General features: G+C 43.3%; 2 protein-coding genes across 2 annotated transcripts; both read right to left on the reverse strand.

Moving 5' to 3' along the window:
• Positions 1–926: 926 nt before the first annotated feature.
• LOC112253741 (thymosin beta-11) lies at positions 927–2338 on the reverse strand. The gene is made up of 2 exons (XM_042323975.1): positions 2232–2338; positions 927–1811 (listed from the first exon to the last, which is right to left on the reverse strand). The coding sequence occupies exons 1-2, from the start codon at positions 2329–2331 to the stop codon at positions 1780–1782; spliced, it is 132 nt and encodes a 43-aa protein (XP_042179909.1). The 5' UTR covers positions 2332–2338; the 3' UTR covers positions 927–1779.
• On the reverse strand, positions 927–16798 carry LOC112253740 (ribose-phosphate pyrophosphokinase 2). The gene is made up of 9 exons (XM_024425710.2): positions 16512–16798; positions 11866–12049; positions 8368–8466; positions 8007–8131; positions 7357–7530; positions 6569–6728; positions 3281–6307; positions 2232–2344; positions 927–1811 (listed from the first exon to the last, which is right to left on the reverse strand). Exons 1-7 carry the CDS (start codon positions 16631–16633, stop codon positions 6215–6217), a joined length of 957 nt encoding a protein of 318 aa, XP_024281478.1. The 5' UTR covers positions 16634–16798; the 3' UTR covers positions 927–1811; positions 2232–2344; positions 3281–6214.
• Between the last annotated feature and the right edge of the window lie 196 nt (positions 16799–16994).

A 16994-nucleotide genomic window follows, 5' to 3' on the forward strand; every position in this document is an offset into this window, starting at 1 on the left:
AAGGGAGTTGGGCTGAATAAATCCCCAACTTAGAGGCAACACCCTATTGACCACACCGAGGACAAAGAACTGCTAACTCATACAAAATCTAAATTGAGAGGTGAATCTTACTCATGTTTATTATGCGCTTACTTCATTTCTTTGAACATTTGAGATAAAGTCTTCTATCAAGAGTTTATATCTACACTGTGCCATTGAAATGTGTACATCCGTACACTTGTTCACCTGGCTTACAAATACTCTGTGAATCAATGTGTATTTCATGAATAACAATAGATATGAGCGCAACCACTCCTTTTCCACTCAACTCTAAGTGCCTACAATGCCTGAGCTGATACTGAATGTGTGTGATAATCAATGCTGAGTCTGAGACATCTTACTCCCCAATAAACATGGGATAAAAGGCCTTAATCATCAACGTGCCCGTGGATCTTTCTGGAAATAGAGTACTGCATTGTTAACTGAAATGTCCTGGATATGCCTTTAAAAAGGGAACATCTACTCAAAATCTCTTTAAAAATAAAAATGAACTAGTCCACTGTTGATACGGTCCCAAAATGTTTTGCATGTGAGCAGTCAAGTTTTCAAGATATAGGATTTTCAGGAAGCAAAGCGTCACCTGCCACATCATCATGATGTTGCGTTTTGAAAACATGACTGCTGACATGCAAAAAAACGTGGGACTGTATCAACAGTGGACTAGTTCTTATTAGTTTTTGAGTGGATTTTCCCAGTGCAAACAGCCTCATCGCCTTGCAGGTTCAAGGGTCATGGCCCATGGGTCATGTAGAGTACGGAATGTGGGTTACCGTCGGCAGACCAGAGAATTGGCCTTAGTTGACAAACACAGAACGTGGGTGGTCCACTAAGTACGCATCCCTCAATGTAAAAAAATGCATGGAGAAAGAAAGCATGTCGTAATTCACTTCATAGAAACACATTTTTTTATTACAACATTTCACTGTTTCCATTCTTGGTAAAGGTATGTGGCAGATTAACATGAGTTGGGACTTTAGAAAACTCCAAATAATTTGATCGACGCAGAACACATGGAATTAATTTCCAGTAATGATATGTTTTCCTTACAATATTAAACAATTCAGAGACCGGGTGCAACACAAAAAGCTATCCCAAATCACATTGATAAAAAAGGTCATCGTACAATAACGTTTTGAAAACATCAATGTAAATAAAGTCCACACGAGTATCTCCGAAGACTAGATGGATTCCATTTTTTCATCCTTGGTTCGATAAAAAAAAATATCTGACAGAAAACTTGTATTAACTGATGGGTATGTTAATCATATTACCAGCGTAAAAACAAAAAAAGGTTGTGCATTTTCCCCAAAAATGAAATAAAAGAAGCCGGACACGATTGAGGCGTGTGTTACCAGGTCGACAAGAGGCCACACAGGAAATTGGATGTCGAACGAGGGATGTAACTTCCTAGATCCAAGACCACGCCCCCATCCTGTAGCCCTCTCTACCCAGTATTGATGTTTGGACACCACAACCCACACCTTTGGGCCCGTCCACCGTACCGCCTCTGGTTGGTTGGTAGTACTTCCTCATTCCTGGCCTGGCGAGGGCCTGGTCCTCTATTGGTGGAGGTGGTAGGAGGGGTGGGGTCAGCGCCTGGACATGGATGGTCATCCATCGCAGTGCAGCTTTGTGTTGTTGGTGTGGATTTTCTTGACAAGTTATACAGCTAAAAATAAATGAGTGAAAAGAAGGCAATGCAGGAGGAGGGGGTTACAGTGCATGACGGAGGGATGGTCTTCACGATGACGCCTGCTTCTCCTGTTCAATGGCTGGGGACAGAGTGAGAGACAGAGAGAAAGAGAGACAAAAGAACAGTGATGAAAATCTCAACACCCTTGAGGCATAAATGGTCTTTCACTTAGCCTAGGCCTATCATGTCTACTGTAGCATAGCATAGACCCAAAATGTTAACATTGAAAAAGGTAGGATTATATTCTATAGGAGTACCAGTAGGCCTACAGTACAGTACAGTAGCCTTCTTATGATGCATCCCACTGGGCACTGATGTCAACTCAACTTCTATTCCACATTGGTTCACGGAATTTCATTGAAATGACGTGGAATCAACGTTGATTCAACCAGTGTGTGCCCAGTGGGTTAAGTCTATTCAAAAATGCAAATTAAGTTTAAAATATAGTATTCATGTGTCATATCATAATGTCAGACTGTTGCAATGTCTGCATCCTTACTTTCTTTAGTCGGCAGCGGATTCTTCTCCTGCGTCTCGGTCTTTTTCAGCTTGGTCTTGTCGAAGCTGGCGACCTCCTCGAGATTTGGCTTGTCAGACATGATCGCGAAGTGTCTGTCAAAACGAGAAGCATTATTTTTTAATTAAACATATGCGCAGACAGCACTGCAGCCACAATAGCTGTTCCTCAAGTGCGCAACGAGACCAAAACGTGTAAGTGGTGCTCCTGCATTCTTTTGTTCGCCTCAAGCAGAGCCTGGTGCAATTTGCCTCACATCCCGTTACCCAATTCAGGGACCATGTCACACACAGGGGCACAAAACCGCACCCCACAATGAATGGCGCCTAATATTCCCCAAAATGCACATTTACATAACAATACGCGCTCCCATGCTGAGAACGCCGAAAAGAGGAAAAAGCGGTTGGCCACACATAACCAACCATGCGTTCACATCAACGGATAAAGTATAAAGATAAAGTATATTAAATGTATTTTTGTCTTCAATGCTTATCAGACTTTAATTCCACGTGTATGGTCGAAGACTCGCCTATCCCTTGGGCAGCGCAATCTGGAGAACCACCGCCCAGATCCGCTTTATCTTCGAAGATCAGCTCCCAAATTGTACACCAATTCCCTCAAATAGGCCCATCCATGTCACAACATACTATCTAAAAGGCACATTTCAAATGTTATTACGCATGATTTAGACAATTGACCGTAGCCTATCACCACCACAACTAATCTGAACAAAGGATGTGGATTCACATGGCTAGTGTTACACAGCGAAACTGAAATAGAACACATATCCATTCGTTTCTATTTACTAGTTAGATGTTTCTTTAAAAAATATTTTTATTTTTTAAAGATGTTGTATCCATCCAAACATCTTTATAGTCGCATCTTTTGTCCTTGGCATGGTACAGGTTAGAATGTTCTCGCAAGGATAAATTCAGGTTAGTTACACTATTCTGGCAGCATTTCAGCAGATATCAGTTATCCTACTTTTATATGACCAATACCTTAAAGTTAATATGAATATCAGTGCTTACCAAAGTTGGACTGATTGACTAGTGGTACTTCTCCAGGCTTTGCGTTGCAGCAATGTGTCGCGCCTTTGCGCAAGCATAGGAGATATACTGAGCAATATGCAAATGACAGAGTCTGACGTCACGATACAGCTCCCATCCAAGAACGATTTGGAAATTAAACACACGGTATATTAAAATTAGATTACATTTGAACCTCATTTTTCAACGGCGGGAATTTGAACAAATTATGGAGACGTGATAAATGTGTCCAAAATTTCACAAATGTGTTTAAAATCACTTTATTCACCGAGTTTCAGGCACGGCTGAGAGAAGTATGCACAAGACGCCACCTGTCGGAAAACGGAGGTATGTACCGTACCACATATTGTATTTATCATGTTACTTTTTATTGCACTCATTTCTAAGAGAGCAAAGAACATGTCCCTTCTATTAACTCGGTGTGGGCAAGTAGTCATATGGTCTCTATAAAACAGACGCATATGATTATTACCACTGGCAAAAATAATCTATAGTTATAACTCACATTTCTTAATGAATATCTAATAGCACTTGTCTTATTTTCTCGATGATCCTCTTTGTGAAGTATGTTATGGTTACGTGACAGTTTGGCCTGGTTCAGATGAAACACCTAGTAAGCACGTGGGTGCCAGCTATGGATCTTTTCAGCCACTATCCATCACCAATAAATCAAAACTGACATCACGGTCCCCCACCAGGGCAGCATATATATATATATATATATATATATATATATATGGAAGACAGTCAGCAGTATGTAGATGTCACTGTCATATATATATAGATGAAATATTACATATGGCTGTAGCCATCAACCACACCATCCCACATCCCCCTTGTTGGCAGGTGTTTTATTTTTTAAAGATGTTGAGCCTAAACAAGGATATTCACCCTGGTTGGTCCTTGGATGGGAGTCCAGGGCAAAGCGTCTCAGACCAGGAGTGCTGATCTAGGACCAGTTTTGCATTTTAGATCACAATTAATAAGATTCCATAGTCAAGGAGGACCTGATCCTAGATGGTGGTTGGGCGGTGGTGTTGCATGGCTAGTTTGGTGAACTCACCCTTTTAAGACGTGTGACTGACAAACGTTCAACCAAGGTCCTTTACTTTCCCATGGCACTGCCACAAGATTCTGGTGCCGTAAGTAGCAACACGTTCCTCATATGGCCACCCAATTACTCCCATCTTCCAATGGGATCACACAACTCCTGCCCATAGGGAAAATAACAGTGTACTGTCTATAACAATTCATCTGAGGATCCTCAAAGAAAGGAAGACAGTCAGCAGTATGTAGATGTCACTGTCAAAGTTTATTGTCAATGAAAACCCTGGTGGCGTAAAAAACTAAAGTGTGGCTGCCTGTCCACCAGCAGTTTTCAACCAATCCGCGAAATCATTCTGAACACAGCCTTTGGAGCACACAACAGGGGAAAATGAACCCTGAGGAGTTACCCTCCTACATTAGAACTTACGATACAAGTAATTGGGGGGGATAACACTTAAGACATGGGGAAAGTAGAACTTTGAAATTCGTGACCTTTTGGGTGAGGGTTGTTTGACCAATCACCCTTTGAAAAGATGGATACACCTGATGGAGAAACTGGGGACAGTCCCTCTAAGTTATCGGATCGAATTAAATGTATTTAAATAGAGCGATTGTATCATTGACTTGAATGTGGATACCCCTTCTATTAATTTATTCCTATCCGATTGTATCATTGACTTGAATGTGGATACCCCTTCTATTAATTTATTCCTATCCGATTGTATCATTGACTTGAATGTGGATACCCCTTCTATTAATTTATTCCTATCCGATTGCCGAAATCCTATCAGATATCTCTTGCTGCCCAGTTTTTCAAAAGTTTAGAAGTGGTGTTGGAGTTTTAGTAAATGAGCAATTTCAAGATTGTAATGGAGCAAATGTGATCAGAAATACAAAGGTGAGCATGAGGCCCTGCAATGACACCAGTCCGTCACTAGAGTGCACCACCAGGTGCATACTAAATGAAGGAAACTAAAATGGCAAATCAGATTTGGCCTTGTTACGTGGCACTAAAGTAGAGTGTTTTAACTAGAACATGTGGAAATGCTTACGACAATTCTCTCGAATTCCATGATACAATTTTGGGACTTTAAGGAGACAATTCTAGACGCTTATAGACATTACGTAGGTATCTGCTGGTTGAACAAATACAGCCTCTACTCTGGATCTTTCGGAGAAAAAAACTGAACTCCAACACTAACCAAATGTTGCTGGTTAACGGAATTAAAAATCAGCTGTTGATGACTAAACAACCCTGAGTGGCATTGATTAGCACACACCGTATCAAAACATCGGATAGATAGTCCCTCCCCGTTTGCTACAGTTTTGAGTCTAGTGAATAGGACCCTGGTATTTCGTAATCGGCGTCTATTGATGAAACAAAAGTGCCTCTAAAACCAGCAGCGTTGCAGATTCCCCACGGAGCTGGTTAGAACAGTCAGATGACTCAAGAAGTGACATCACACAATGGAATGCTTTCATTTATAGTGAAATGGACAAAAAAATGAGGTACAACAAACAGGAACATCGTTAGGCAATGGACCTTTGGTTAAAATGACAGCCAGATCCTTTGGCTGGCAAAGCATGATAATGAAAACAAACACAATAAGGAAATCTTAACATGGTATTATGCATAAATAGAAACTTGCTGGTCTCAAAGAGGTGATACTCTTTCTTGGGTCTCCACAGGAACAAAGGAGCTGGGAAAGTGGGCGTGGCCTTTAGGAACCGTTCACGTGTAATTGGCCCAAACCATCAGGGTTTAAGAACTTCCGGGAGGGCGTGGCCACTGAAGGTGCGAGCTGATTGGACCACGAGGAGAGAAACGGCCTAAATTGGCCATTGTGACCTCTTCCTTGTGACCATCCTTTATAAGGGCACGTGGCTGAAGAGGTAGGACACAGACTCGCCATTGTGGGTTCTCCTGATCGCCTCGGCCAGGATCATGGCTATATCTATGATCTGGTGGAGACCACAAAAATACAACATCATATACATCTCTATGGCAGACCGCCATATACCAGTGCCTCAGGTCTGGCATCCTACAGGGCAGCCAATCAATCCTGGTTGGAATGGTTAGCTTTAACAATAGCAGCAAGCTACAGGTGCTTCAAGACATGGGAGAGGCAAAATGCTGCATGTATCAACAAATGGATTCCTCATTGGCTAAAAGGTAGAAGGACATGTGAGAAAACAGGAAGTGCCTATCTGGACTGGGGGTACCTGTATCTTTGGGCAAGACTTCATCTTCTCCTCCTGGGGGATGGTGTTGGTGACCACCACGGCCTCGAAGGGAGCGTCGTTGATGCGCGCGATGGCCGGACCGGAAAATATGCCGTGCGTGAGGATAGCGTAGACCTTGATCGCACCGGCATCAATCAATCTAGAAAGAGAGATATGAGTTGTGTAATTTTTTAAAGTGACAGTAATTTGAAACTGCATTTGAAATAATGCATATGAGGCAAAGTAGAAAAATTAAAAAGGCACAAGCATCAAATAGAAGAGTGAAAGGTGGAGGATTTTCAGAGAGACCGTGAAACGGGAGCTATGGTTGAGACTGGAACAAACGAAAACGATAATGATTTTTATTTCCCCCCCTTGGGCCAACTATGTCCAAACAGTAGAGAAAAACTTGCTTTAAAACAGCTACATTTAGTCACTGCAGCAAACAGGAGGGCCCTACATGTTTAGGTCAGACAGTACCATTGGCCACACCCACGGCCAAGCCCCATTTTGATAAAGAAAAAAAAAACCTGAGTTGATCTTGAATCCACACATCACTTCTCACCCTCTACACAATCTCTCTCATTAGGTTTGATAGAATGGGTTCAGGTCAATAAACCATACGGTGATTTGAGATCAACAGATGCTCAACAGATGAGCCTACATAGCAACCATCTATAAATACAGACTTTTATTGACAGCACAAGCCAAACACAAATAACCTAGAGCAAGGCCATGGTAGAATAACTTTGGGGATATTAGCTGTGTGAGGGGTCGCTGTGGCTCACTTCTCAGCAGCTTTGCAGATGGTACCGCAGGTGTCGGCCATGTCGTCGACCAGGATGGCCACGCGGTCCTTCACGTCTCCGACCAGGACCATGCGGTCCACCTCGTTGGCCTTCTTCCTCTCTTTGTGGATGAGGGCAAACTCCACATTCAGACGGTCAGCGATGGAGGTCACTCTGGATACAAGGAAATTAAAACAAAGATAAGAAATATGAGATGTGCATGTCAGCGCTCAGCTGAAATAGCACCACATTCGCATGACCCCCGGAAGTCGGGCATAAGTCTCGAAGATGGACAGGTACAAAGAAACACCCAATGAAAATAGTTAAACGAGGGAGAGATGAATGGGTCCAAACACTTCTTCCCCGTCGCTTTGCCACATTGTTGAAGACCTCAGGACCAGCCGTATCCGGTTCATGTGACCCTGCCACATTGTTGAAGACCTCAGGACCAGCCGTATCCGGTTCATGTGACCCTGCCACATTGTTGAAGACCTCAGGACCAGCCGTATCCGGTTCATGTGACCCTGCCACATTGTTGAAGACCTCAGGACCAGCCGTATCCGGTTCATGTGACCCTGCCACATTGTTGAAGACCTCAGGACCAGCCGTATCCGGTTCATGTGACCCTGCCACATGGAATTGGTTATTACCGTTTGGCTCCTCCAGCGTCAGGGGACACAATGCAGCTGTTCTTCCACTCTGGAATGTTCTCCCGGATCCACTGGAGGACCGCGGGCTCCGCATACAGGTTGTCCACGGCGATGTCGAAGAATCCCTACAGACACATAAAAAAAGTTAGATTTTCCATGATAATATACCGCCTTCTTCGACTAGCCTAATATTGAGCAAAAACATAGCGACAACTTTAGACTTCACTGCATTAACTAGGAATGAAACAAATCTAGCAACTACTACTAGTCGTTTCAATTGAATATAACTTAATTTATCGGCAGGTGAAACTGCACCCTGCAATTGCATTGCTGTGACAGTGATGTGTTGGATGCTGCCTACCTGGATCTGCGAGGCGTGGAGGTCCATTGTGATGATGTGGTCGGCGCCGGCTACAGACAGCATGTTGGCCACCAGCTTGGCTGAGATAGGCGCACGACTCTGGGACACAGAGGGAGTTACAGGCTCTTTCAAACGAAGCACAAAATTCAATTATTCAGTGTGACAACAATTGTTGTAATACAGTAAAATGCCCTGGATTTAAATAACTAGTGAAGTCGAAATCGTTTGCTCCTCCACAAGGAACACAATCCAGGTCAGGCGACAGACAACAGATGGTGATTGGCTACAGGTTGTCGCGTGTTCAACACAGACATCTCGGTCTTCTGTGGTTAATGCACACAGCCCTCTGTAGCAAAATAGCAGCACAAGGTGACCGTAGAGATTCTGGTTTCAGGGGACAAATCACAACTCACAGGTTACTTTATTTACACACACAAGTTCAACTCTGGCAGGACGCTTGTTTCAACATCTATTTTGTACTAGGTCACATTCCACAGTGCCATGTATTGATTTAACATGCCTCGGGGAAAAGACAACAGTGATAGGCCAACATGTGGAATTAAACAGCCACCATTTGGTATAAGCAAACATACCCCGTCTAAATCCTTCTTGTATTAAACTTGATTTACAAACGTAAGTAGACCCTCTGTCGGAAATCTGTAATGTCCTGTTCTAGAACTTGTAGTTCCGAGTGTTTGTATAGGCTACAGATGTATTTCCCAACTCCAGACCTCCAGTAACCCCTGCAGCACACATTTTTGTTGTAGGCTCAGACAAGTACACCCGATGCAACTTGTCAACTAATTATCAAGCCCTCAATGAGTTGAATCAGGGTTGACTAGATGGGATGCCTCTAATGTCAGAAGTGACCTTTTCAAAGCAGGTTAGGTAGATTAAGGTTAGGAAAAGGGTTAGGGTTAGCTAAATTGCAAAGATTCTCCAACATGACCTCGAATATGCAAGTTTGACATTAGCAAGATCCCTGCTAGACATGACCTTGAAACCTGTTACACTAGAGGACAAGAGTAGGGAAACACTGGGCTACAGTATGCCACTACGTTAGAGGGGCCTTTGAGATCTGACATGTTACACCTTGTTACAAAACATAATAGGGCTCCCGAGTGACGCAGGGGTCTACGGCACTGCATCTCAGTGCAATAGGCGTCATTATAGTACCTGGTTCAAATCCAGGCTGTATCATATCCGGCCATGATTGGGAGACCCATAGGGCGGCGCACAATTTGGCCCGGCGTCGTCTGAGTTTGGCCGGAGTAGGCGGTCATTATAAATAACAATTTGTTCTCTCACCAGACTTGCCTAGTTAAATAAAAGGTTAAATATGCTCCGCAACAGAGATTGCGTGCTTAGGGTCTCATGATAGTAACTGGTGCTTGATACACTGTCTTTGGGTTGATAGAGAAAGAGGGAGAAAAGGTGGAATATAGGTTAGGCCTCAGAACAACTGCGGGTTGCTACATGAGGAAACTCGTTTTACTCTATTAACTGGAACAGTGTGTGAATCATTTACCAGATAAGCGGTGGCCTGAACCTTTTCTCCCCTCTTGGAAAGTCTGACGTCACCCCAGGTGACGAACCATGCTCTAATTCAAACCTACAGCTTTATTTGGCCGAGGCTGTATTTTTCGTATGTCTTTTGTGTTATAACACAGAAGTTATTGGATGACATGCCAATCAACTGTGTCTGGGGAAAACATTCAAGAGGAGGAGATGTGTGTATGTTTATATACACAGTACCAGTCTAAAGTTTGGACAACTACACAGGTTTTCCTTTTTTTAAACCATTTCCTACATTGTAGAATAATAGTGAAGACATTAAAACGATGAAATAGCAATCAAGTGTAAAACAAATTCAGAGATACTTCAAAGTAACCACTCTTGCCTTGACAGCTTTGCACACTCTAGGCATTCTCTCAACCAGCTTGACCTGGAATGCTTTTCCAACAGTCTTGAAGGAGTTGCCACATATGCTGAGCACTTGTTGGCTGCTTTTCCTTCACTCTGCGGTCCAATTCACCCTAAACCATCTCAATTGGGTTGAGGTCGGCTGATTGTGGAGGCCAGGTCATCTGAAGCAGCACTCCATTACTCTCCTTATTGGTAAAATAGCACTTACACAGCCTGGGGGTGTGTTGGGTCATTGTCCTGTTGAAAAACAAATGATAGTCCCACTAAGTGCAAACCAGATGGGATGGCGCATCACTGCCGAATGCTGTGGTAGCCATGCTGGTTAAGTGTGCCTTGAATTTGAAATAAATCAGGAGTGTCACCAGCAAAGCCTCCACACACCTCCATGCTTCACGGTGGGAACAACACATGTAGAGATCATCCGTTCACCTACACTGCGTCTCAAAGACAGTGGTAGGAACCAAAAATCTAAAATTTGGACTCCTCAGACCAAAGGATAGATTTCCACCGGTCTAATGTCCATTGCTTGTGTTTCTTGGCCCAAGAAAGTCTCTTCTTATTGGTGTCCTTTAGTAGTGGTTTCTTTACAGAAATTTGACCATAAAGGCCTGATTCACACAGTCTCCTCTGAACAGTTGATGTTGAGATCTGTATTACTTGAACTCTGAAGCTTTTATTTGGGCTGCAATTTCTAAGGCAGGTAACTCAAATTAACTTATCCTCTGCAGCAGAGATAACTTTAGGTCTTCCCTTTCTATGGCAGCCCTCATGAAAGCCTGTGTCATTATAGCACTTGACGGTTTTTGCGACTGCACTTGAAGAAACTGTCAAGGTTCTTGATATTTTCCAGACTGACTGACCTTCATGTCTTAAAGTAATGGACTGTCATTGTTCTTTGTTTATTTGAGATGTTATTGCCATAAGGACTTGGTCGTTTACCAAATATCTCCTATATACCACCCCTACCGTGTCACAACGCACGAAGAAGAAATTCCACCAATTAACTTTTATCAAGGCACACCTGTTAATTGAAATGCATTCCAGGTGACCACATCATAAAGCAGGTTGAGAGAATGCCAAGAGTGTGCAAACCTGTCATCAAGGCAAAGGGTGGCTACTTTGAAGAACCTCAAAACACTTTTTTTGGTTACTACATGATTCCATATGTGTTATTTCATAGTTTTGATGTCTTCAATATTATTCTACAATGTAGAAAATAGTACAAAATGTATTAAAACTCTTGCATGAGTAGGTGTGTCCAAAATATTGACTGGTACTGTATATGGGGCGGCAGCGTAGCCTAGTGGTTAGAGCGTTGGACTAGGAACCGGAAGGTTGCGAGTTCAAACCCCCGAGCTGACAAGGTACAAATCTGTCGTTCTGCCCCTGAACAGGCAGTTAGCCCACTGTTCCCAGGCCGTCATTGAAAATAAGAATGTGTTCTTAACCGACTTGCCTGGTTAAATAAAGGTTAAATTATATATATATTTTTTAAATGCTACGTGTTGCACTACATACTGGACATGGTGAATGTGTAGGGCCTGCGAGCAGCCCGGCAGGCAACAGGCTTACCTTGTCTTTTTTGTCCTGCCGGGCGTAGGGGAAGCAGGGGATGACAGCGGTGACGCGGGACGACGAGGCGATCTTGCACGCGTTGATCATGATCAGCAGCTCCATCAGGTTGTCGTTGATCTCGCCGCAGCCGCTCTGCACAATGTAGACGTCCTCGCCGCGCACGCTCTCCCCAATCTCCACACTGACAAAGAGAAGCAGCAGCATAATTTAGTGTCACCTTAAGGAAAAGGATAACTCTTACCTCCACAGAACCGCTCACTCATCTCCACACTGAGGTAGAGAAGATCATCCTCATCACTCTGCTCTTATCACTCCACGCTAGGCCTATAGCTCGTATACCCTGACAGAGAAGGCTGATCGTAAACTTCTCGCCATGGACATTTATTAACTAGGCCAAATCCCTCCCTACAAGTTATGCTTAGAAAAAAAGGGCAACTGCTACTCACTCATGAACGATACAGCACCACAAATCACTTTCCAACAACCCAGTATCATAACTGCACGCCAACAGTGGAGGACTGATGGAGGTCTGGTGCAGTAAATTGGAGTGACCAGAACGAGCTTAACGTTGACAAACTAACTCTCATTTGAAAGTGCGTGTGGAAAAGCAGACTTCTGGGAATCAGGGCACACACACCATCTCTCCACAAGTTGCAGGCTTCAAAACAAGTCAACAACTGAAACATTCCCGACAGGACAACCCCCTTTCCCTGCCTCCGCTGGAGTCATTGTGCTCACATCTGACCAAGAGGCAATTAATGCAACAGCCGGTCTACCTATCTGAACCACCCAGAAGAGGCACGACGTGAGGAGAAGCGAGACCCACCACTACTGTATAGACTAGGACTGTCGCAGAGTATATTTTAAAAATGTGGTCAACCGTGTTCTTTCAACCAATCGATTAGGCGAAATTTTTTAAACTTGTATTCTTCCCATATATTGGCACACCCTAAGTTAATAAATCAACAATATGCACTGAGCTTGTCTGATGCTTTAAGCACACTGTTTGATGAAATAATTATGACAGACCTGTTCCTGACCCTCCTCCCGCTGCTGGCCATCGCAGATTCTGCCGCAACGCTCCTGGATTTCACGGTAATAGGCCTGATTGTAACTATATTTGAAAAGGCTAAGTAAAAATGAAGAAGTACGTTGTTTAACCGTTTTCCAGAACTTCTCGGGGTTAGACCCACAGAGAGAGAACGGCTCCTTAAAGTAACTAACTTTGGCCTTCCGGATTGCCCGAGTACACTTGTTTTTAATTTGCCTGAAAGACAGCCAGTCAGCATGTCAGTCAGCATGAGTATGACTTTTGCCAGATGCAATTCCTGAGGTGGATTAACTCTGCAAGATCAAGGTCAAACCAGGGTCTGAACCCGTTTTTAATTGTCATTTTCTTTATGGGGGCGTGTTTGTTAACAATATCAAAAAAGAAGGTTCAAGCATCTTCGAAAGGGGATCAAGCTGATTTCTATACCATTTTACAGGCCAGTTCATGACAGAAGGCTTGCTCATAATTTTTCTTTTTAGCAAGCATCTGACAAATCAGGACAGGTCGTTTCATTGAGCAACCATTAGGAACACAGGCTGTAAAACAGTGATCACTAAGGTCATTACAGAAAACACCAGACTGATACCTATCAGGATTATTTGTGAGGATAACAGAGGAGAGTAGCCTTTTCTGGGTGTTTGGAGTCATACCTTGAGGGATTTGTGATAATATAAGAAAGATTTAGGGAGTCCCATAAGCTTTAGGACTTGGTCAGGTGGTTTAAGCATGTCCTAGTTTAGGTCACCTAGCAGGACAAATTCCAGCCAGGAGGGATCTTAGGGCAGGTAGGGTACAGGCCGGTGCTGATGGAGGACAATAGCACCCAGCAACAGTCAACAAAGAGCTATTTGAAAGCTCAATGCTTAAAACCAGCAAATCAAATTGTTTAAGGAAAGACTTGGTGGAGACAACCGAGCACTGAAAGTGATCCTTGGTAAAGATTGCCACTTGCCCGCCTTTGGAAGATCTGTCTTGACAAAAAAGGTTATAACCAGAAAGTTGAACATCAGTATGCTAAACACTTCCTTAACCACGTCTCAGTAATGACCAACACATCTGGATTGGATCTGTGAACACACACTTTCAATTTATCCATTTTAGGTCATGAGCTTCTAGTGTTAACATGCGAAAAACCCAGGCTTTCACAAGTTCAGCAACCAGTGAAGCAAATATCAGAGCACAAGTCAGAATTGGGGCTAGCAACAGTAGATGGGCCAGGGTGCACATGCACATTTCCAAATATCATCAACAGTAATACAATCAAGGCATGGCATAGGACAAGGAGAGCTCTGCAGTGCTGATTTATGACATCTGAATGTGTATCAGATGGCAACAAGATCATATCGTACAGCAATTCTATCAGGTAACATGAATACAAAGCCGACGAGAGGTGGTTAGAATAGGATGGGAGGCCAAAAGTCAGTGTAACCAATAGAGAGTCAGAGTCCTGAGTGTGGGAACAAACACGGTCTGTCCCACGGTTGGGTAAAGAAAGTTTGTAGTCAACAAAGTATGCATGAGTCAAATATCAAAATGCACAATATATATATTTTTATATAACGAGGGGGGTAGCCATTGTAAGTTCAGAGTCACTCGCCCAAACAGTGCGTGTGTGCTGAAGGCGAGGGAAAGCTTGGGAGAAAGGGGTGAGTGTGGTGAAACTGCCTGTACCAGACAGGGGGACACAGGCCAGAGCACACGGTGAACAGATCGCCAGGTGGAATCCAAGCAGCAGTGCAGCAGGCAACAGGAGTAGGTGTCACACCCACTTGGGAGAAGCTTTTATTTCTGGAGGCAGATTTCTTGTAGAAAATGCCAGTGAATGGACTGAACAGCAGGAGGGGGCTTCAGAGGACGCTTCAGAGGACGCTTCAAAGACTCCTGACATTTGTTGGGCCAAAAGCCCTCTTACGTCACACCTTCGAGTTAATTGAATTTGTATCTGGTCTGTCCTTTCAAGTCTGGGAGCGCAGTTCCAGGTTGGATGGTGTCCTCAGGTCTCTGCTCTTTGTTTGCTAGACTTGGAAAAAGAAAACACTGGAAGCAGTAATCTATCCGGTTCATTTTGGTCAAAATTAGGTTGTAGGTTAGGAGTTTTGATCTGGAACAAAGGCCATGCTGTGGAGAGTAGCATCTTGCATATGTACCTGCCAAAAAATCCAACTCCAAATCTATCCTTTTGTAAAAAAATTAAAAAAAACATGAGCTCTCACATCTTTCAACATTAATCTGTGTGTGTGTGTGTGTCTCTCCCTCTCTGAGGGGGGTGTGTTTCACAATTTTTGTTTTGGAGGTGTTCAGAACAAGGTTAAGGGCAGAGAAAGCTTTGTTGTTGAGCATTTAACACAAAATCCAGGGAGGGGCCAGCTGAGTATAAGACTATCATGTCAGATCATCTACTCAATACTATGTACTTGCTCCCACTTTTCATCCTTGCAAGGAGGACATCCCACAATAATATCTCATTTATCTGTGTCCCTGTACTCACTCCCACTATCAGGCCAAACTGTATCCAAAAGCAACCACAAATTCTAAAGCAGATCATTGTATTAATATAGCTGACAAAGACCCACTATTGCACATAGGGGACAAGTAATGAAGCTAGGCTAAAAATCAATAGGAGATCGTAGCTCACCTTGGTTCATGGGGCAATGCAGTGTACTCGCTCACACCCATTGCATCATATTGCGAGTATTGTAAAGTCTACATGCACCAGAGCAGGTTTATGTAGTTACCATCGCTACTGAACAATTAGGTCAGCTTGCTTACTTGCTGGAAATGAACCTAGATTACGTGCATGACATCATTTAGGCTAAAATGGAACCAGGGGTGGCAGCATGGCAAAACAATATTGTAACAATACAGATCAGGAAAATAAATGTATGTATGTATGTATGTATGTATGTGTGTGTGTGTGTGTGTGTGTGTATGTATTTATGTATGTATGTATGTCTTATACAGAGCGACAGGTGCAATTAGGTTTAAGTGCATGACATTATTTAGGCAGAGATTGAATCTGGGGTTGCAGCAGGGCGAATAATTATCGAGCGATTTTTCACCTAGTCGGTGCAGGGGGTTCAAACCGGCGGGTTTTTGGTTACTGGCAGAAACCTCTTACCCACTAGGCTACCTGCAGTTACCACTCTTTTCATTCTCTGTTCATTACACTTTATCTGCAACGTTTCAAGACGTTTGCCTACTGAACGTGGCCTCGTTCTCTGTTGCTGCAGTAGTTGGTTCTGTTTACCTGAACTATGTTGGCTATTATTAAGTCACGTGAGTCTTTTCGCAAACTAGCTAGCATATCTTGCAAAGTTACGACTCAACAATAAACACCAGCACGCGTGACCATGGGATTACATAACTAACTTTCCAATTTAGGTGTTGATGTAATAACGGCAGCAAGCTAACGTTATTCAGTACCGTTAGCATAGCAAACTTACTACTTCTGCGCACACGTGTATGCATGACCCAGGCTGCAGTAAGTTAACGTCCAGCACCAGATAGCTTGCTAGGCTAGCTCAGCAGATCAATTAGATAATCATGCACGTATCTAAATGCAGACGATAAATGCGTAAAAACCGAAACCTACCATGTTTCTTGGTTGGAGAATTTCTTCGTTATCACTTTCCCCAATTCCAGTCCGAGGCGATCAGCCACTTTTTGTGACAGGTCTTGGTGGGAGCTCCCGCTGAAAAGCACGATGTTTGGCATGTCCTAAATATTTATGTGCAATTTGGTAATGTGAGTAGGAGATTTATGATGCAACAATTATCCCTCAAGGGGCAAGTTAGCTAACAAGTTAACTTATTATCGCTGTAGCCCACGCATAGCAGATCAGCACGACAGGACACCTAAAACTGAAAAGGAAGTGAGAACAGTGTTTGCATGGTATAGCGGAAGTGTCGCTTCCTAATTCTTATTCTTATTCTTTGGGATTGTTTTGCCGGATCGCGTCCGATTTCATGTTCATGCACTACCACCTAGTGTATTGGAGTGTGAGGCTATTCACAGCCATCCTACATTAAGTTATTTGTGATACAGTATTATACAATTGGGGAAAAGGAAAATGTAT

The sequence above is a fragment of the Oncorhynchus tshawytscha genome, linkage group LG07 (genome assembly GCF_018296145.1).
Source record: "Oncorhynchus tshawytscha isolate Ot180627B linkage group LG07, Otsh_v2.0, whole genome shotgun sequence".
Taxonomy (NCBI): domain Eukaryota; kingdom Metazoa; phylum Chordata; class Actinopteri; order Salmoniformes; family Salmonidae; genus Oncorhynchus; species Oncorhynchus tshawytscha.